The sequence below is a fragment of the Bison bison genome, unplaced genomic scaffold (assembly GCF_000754665.1).
Source record: "Bison bison bison isolate TAMUID 2011002044 unplaced genomic scaffold, Bison_UMD1.0 scf7180017864371, whole genome shotgun sequence".
In the NCBI taxonomy this organism is placed as follows: domain Eukaryota; kingdom Metazoa; phylum Chordata; class Mammalia; order Artiodactyla; family Bovidae; genus Bison; species Bison bison.
In genome coordinates this window covers 10,055,066-10,059,738 of record NW_011494943.1, presented here as the reverse complement: position 1 = coordinate 10,059,738, position 4,673 = coordinate 10,055,066, and the positions used below count along the sequence as shown (strand labels likewise).

Sequence of the window (4,673 nt, the reverse complement as noted above, 5' to 3'; positions counted from 1 at the left end):
TCTGAGCTGGGCAGGACTTGCCCCTTGTGCTCCGTGGAGTCAGAGGGAGGCAGGCCCGCCCAGACAGGCAGCTGCCCGGTAACGTCGTCTGGGAGACCTTCTGGTGTGGCCCGCTTTGCTGAGCCCTGTAACTGAAGTCCGAGCATCCTGGCCTTCCATTCCCTGGACTGGGAAAACCCAACAGAACCTCCTGGCAGGGGCTCCAGAGGCAGGCAGGGCCTCCTCTTCCTCTTGTGTGGGTGTGTCTGTGCCACAGGCCCTCTGTGTTGTCACCGCCTTGCTCTACCTTTCCTCACATCACCCACGCCCCTGCTCCGTGACCCCTCCATGGCTCCCAGCTGGGCCTGCAGGTCTCTCCTGGGGAGGCGGGGCCTCTGCCCTGGGCTTTGGCGGGGGCGGAGGAGGCGCACTTCTGACGGCCTGCTGAGGCCCGGAGGTGTGCGGGCCGGTGTGTCTGTGTGTGTGTGTATGTATGGCCAGCTCTTGACACATACAGCCCAGCTCACTCTGTACCCCAAAATCTGCTTCCAGGGAACACCTACCTTCCAGGCCCACCCCAACCCCCCGGGGTATTAATGTCGGTTTTTAACTAGCTTGGCATCCAGCATCAAAGATGAAAACGTTTTGGGCAGGGTAAAGAGGGAGGAGCTTCAGAGACAACATGGATTTTTTTTTTTCATCTCCCTTGTTCTTGATTACTCCCTCCCAATTTTCGTTTTATCTTTTTTTGATTTTTAATGAGCCTCAGACATCCCAAGCAGCCATGGGTCGCAGGCCTCTGGGTTGGGGGGCGGGCCCAGGCCCACTCCTGGATGAAGGCCCCGAAATTGGCTTGCAGACTCCTTGGCTTCAGAATCGCCAGGCCCTCTGCGAAGCTGTTAGCTAAAAGCTTTTGTTAATTCACAGAGGGTTCCCTCTTATGTTTTCTTTTATTTTTATAAGATTCTCTTGGTTTTTTTCCCCCTGCAACTTTTCTGCTCTGGCACTGGCCATTCCTTTCTCTGGGGAAACTGGTGGGTGGGGCAGGAGGTTCCTGTGTAGGGCTCCCTGGCCCAGGGGAGCCCCGGGGCACGGGAGAGAGCATGCCAAAGGTCTGTCCTCCCGGCTGGACAGAGGAGGCGCAGGGACCCCAGAAGGCCCCTGGAGCTGGATGAGCAAACACAGTCCTTCCTGATAGAGCCAAGGCCCCAGGAACCCTGACTAGAGGCCCCTCTCCCCTCCGGTGCCTGGCGGGGCTGAGGCCTGCACCGCCCCCCACCCGCAGCCCCGATGGGCTTGGAGGAGGCGGGGCTTCTGCTCCGACCTCCCCCAGATGACAGCCGATGGAGGAAGCGGGCAGGGAAGGGTCAGGCCTGAGCCAACGAAGTGCCCAAAAGACATCTCAGACCTCGTTATCCAGAAGCTCCATGGCTGGTGACCCCAGCACCTCTCTGACCCCAAGGCCACCAACCACATCGGAAATAGGCCCAGCGCCCCTCCGGCTGCCATGACAACCAGCGCCCATTCTCCCCAAGGCAGAACGGAAGGGAGGGGGCAGAAGATGGGATTTAGCTGTTTCTCTTTTTGTTTTTCTTTTTTTTTTTTTTTTTGCTTTTTGCTTTCCCCCTCCCCTCCCGAAAGGCGGTACTGATTGGCTGTTTTTCATCTTTGATGTTGCAGGCTAGCCTCTGCCGAGGAGGGTACAGCCGCTTCACCCCCTACTAGCAAGAGGCCCAGCCCCTAACAGCATTCACTCTGACTGCCTAGTACACACCAAACCCAGCAGTCCAAAAGCAGGCACAGCCACTCCGAGGACAGTGCGCCCCTCCCGGTCAGCGACACGCGCCGCTGACCTCCGCGACTCTTTAAGTCCATAGGTTTTACCTCCGGCCAGCTGGTCTCCCCCCACGATGGCGTGTGTGTCTTTGACCCTGGTCACCCCTGTATGTCTGAAACCTTGGTTCCTATTTTGACTCTGTTGATGTTGTGCCCCACCCCACCCCCAGCCCTGAGCCATTTCAGGTATAGGACGCACAGAGTGGGAGGGGCTAGGCTACTAGAAGACCTCTTCTCAAGAAGTAGCAATAGAGCCCGAGAGAGCCATGCCCACTCTCCTGTCACCTGTCCCCACCCCGCCCCAAGGAAGACACCAGTCCAGCCTCCCCAGGAAGCCACCCCAGCCAGTCTGACCACAGCCCTGCCCCTGCCCCTGGGGTTCAGGCGGCGAGGGGCTCTTGTCTGTCTGCCCCACTTGGTGGGTTCCCAGCCTCGACAGTGGTCACTCCTGATCTTCACCCAGCTAATCGCAGGAGTAGCTGTCTCTGCCCTCCTTGTCCCCATTCAGCTAAACTCACAATTCTGATTAAATCTGACTGATGTTTCCTGCTGAAGTTGTCACAAGTCGTGGGGGAGCCACACCAGCCTCAGGGGTTCCTTAGCCTCTGTTACAAGAAATGAAAGAGTCTAAAAGTGGTCCAGCCCTGCAGTGCCCGGGGGCCCTCTCTTAGCCTGTCTGCCCCACTCCCCACACTCGTGAGTCTTTCCAATCCGTCCACACTCTGGAGACGGGGTCCCTGCCAGCCTGGCACCCCGGTCTGTATTTGAGTCAGCCCTGCCTTCCCTTCCCCAAGCTTGAAATGTTCTTTTCCGGGTACCCTCCTGGAAGGGGAGTCTGAGCGAGAGAGCAGGGAAAGGTGGTGCTCATCATCCAGCCCCTCTGGCAGGACAGTGCTTAGCACCCACCTCCTGTCCGGAGAAGTTCGGGGCTCAGCTCTGCTGCAGGGGTCTGGGGCCTGCAGGTAAAGCTGAGATGGCTGGGGGAGCTTCTGGAAGCTTCATGTGCGGCCCTGTCGCCTCTGATACAGGAGAAAGTGGCCGGGCCAAGGAGGCCCTGGGCTCCTATGTGCCAGAGCTGGCTTCTGGGGGGTATGGACAGCCAGCTAGAGGGTGCAGGTCCCCGCCAGCCAGGGCATGAGCCTCCACCCACTCCACCAGCACATGGTTTCTGGTTGGTGGGTGGGCAGGCCTCTAGAGTGTACCCAGCCAGCTTACCTCCACTGCCTGAACACCCTCTCAGCTGCCTCATTCCAGACCCCCCCGACATGGCCCTTGCAGCACCATCCACCCACCATGCCCTGACCTCTGCCCTCATCCGCCCCAGCAGCCAGGCCCTGCCCACCCAGGGCTCAGCAGAGTCCACCAGTAGCTTCTGCCAGCTGGCTGTGGCTCTTCCATCCCTGCCACCATCCTCCCTTTCTCCCTGCTGGAGGGCAGAGGTCTGCATTCAATTCCCGTATGCAGGATGGGGAGTGGGGCCGGCGTGGGGCGCCCTCCCCGCACCCACCTGGCGCCCAGGGCCCCAGAGCCTGCCGCCCCTCCCCCAGAGCACACCCGGCAGTTGCTTCTGTGAACTGCAAGTCCTGCCTTTCTGTTTCTGTTGTAGTGAAAGCTTCTGCCGTTTCCTTCTTGGACCATGAAGGGCAAAAACAAAACAAAAAAATCACACACAAAAAAATCACAAAACAAAAAAACAAAATAAAAAAAAAAAGATGTTCAAATCCAAGCAACAAAAACAACAACCAAACCGAGAAGCATCCACCACGTCCGAGTCCGTGAGCCCGCGAGCCGCCGCACCCACCGCAGCGAGGGAGCAAGTCTGCAGGAAGATGGGGGGTGGAGAGGTGGGGGGTGCCTCATTTTCTACCAAGTCTTCCTTCCGGGCCCCACTCGGGGCAGCGTGGGGCCAGTGGCGAGAGGCTGCAGGCCCGAGCAGGAAGAGCAGCCAGCAGGACTTGACCTTGGCTACCGACGGTGCCAGCGGAGGGACGGGCGCGGGAGGGGTCGGCTTCTCATCCCAGGGCTTCGGCTGTGCCCGGTCACCCCCCCACCCGTGTCTCCCGCTCTGGGCCCCAGCTACCCCTCCTGCCTCGCCGCCAACACCCATGTCCTGCAAACCTGAGGAGGAGGAGTTGGCAGCGCCGGAGACTGTCTGAACGACCAGCAGCAGCCCTGGGCTCCAAACCCAACACCAAGGGCTGATGTCTCTCCAGAGCTCCGGGGCACCCAGGGCCCCTCCACGTCAGGGGGCTCCGGCTGCCCAGCCGGGGGGTGGGGGCCTGAAGGCTGAGGACTTGGCTCGGACTGGTGGGTTTCTGGTTCCCTTTCTGGAGGAGGCCCTGGGTCTGGCCCAGGGGAGGGAAGGCCAGCCTCATCGCTGCAGCTGAAACAGAGGGACGGGACTGGCCAGCACCTGGCTGCACGGTGAGGTCGGGGTCACGGTGCTGTGCGTCTGGACGGCACGTCCGAGCAGAGAGAGCGAGGGGGTAGGGGAAGGCCTGGGTGGTCTGTGGCCCTCTCCCCTGCTCCCAGATCAGGTCCCAGGGTGGCCGCAGACAGTGGGCAGCAGGGAGGAGCCCCTGGCCAGGCAGAGAGAGCTGGACTCGGGGAAGCAGCAGAAAAGAACAAAAGATGTAGGCTCCCAACATGGCTCCACTGTCTCATGAAACTTAAAAGGTAAAAAAAAAAAGAAAAAAAATACACCTCACTTTATATTCAGCATCAGCTCCTGAAGCTACTGAAATGAGTCTCCTTTTCTATTCCCGGTGTACATAGCCCCGCCCCGCCTCCGGCTTCGTCCTCTGTACAGGCCCCTCTACCCTCTGCTGTTCTGGGCCCTTTTCTTGCAGCCGCTCCAC

The 4,673-nt window shown here is 59.7% G+C and overlaps 1 protein-coding gene across 1 annotated transcript in view; it reads left to right on the top strand.

Annotated features, from left to right (window-relative positions):
- Nucleotides 1-4,667, top strand: part of RBFOX3 (RNA binding protein, fox-1 homolog (C. elegans) 3) — a 330,137-nt gene extending 325,470 nt beyond the window's left edge. Inside the window, 1 exon segment of the mRNA XM_010856521.1 lies at nucleotides 3,422-4,667. Within this exon segment, the coding sequence (XP_010854823.1) occupies nucleotides 3,422-3,424 (3 nt within the window). The 3' untranslated portion in view covers nucleotides 3,425-4,667.
- Nucleotides 4,668-4,673: the final 6 nt, after the last annotated feature.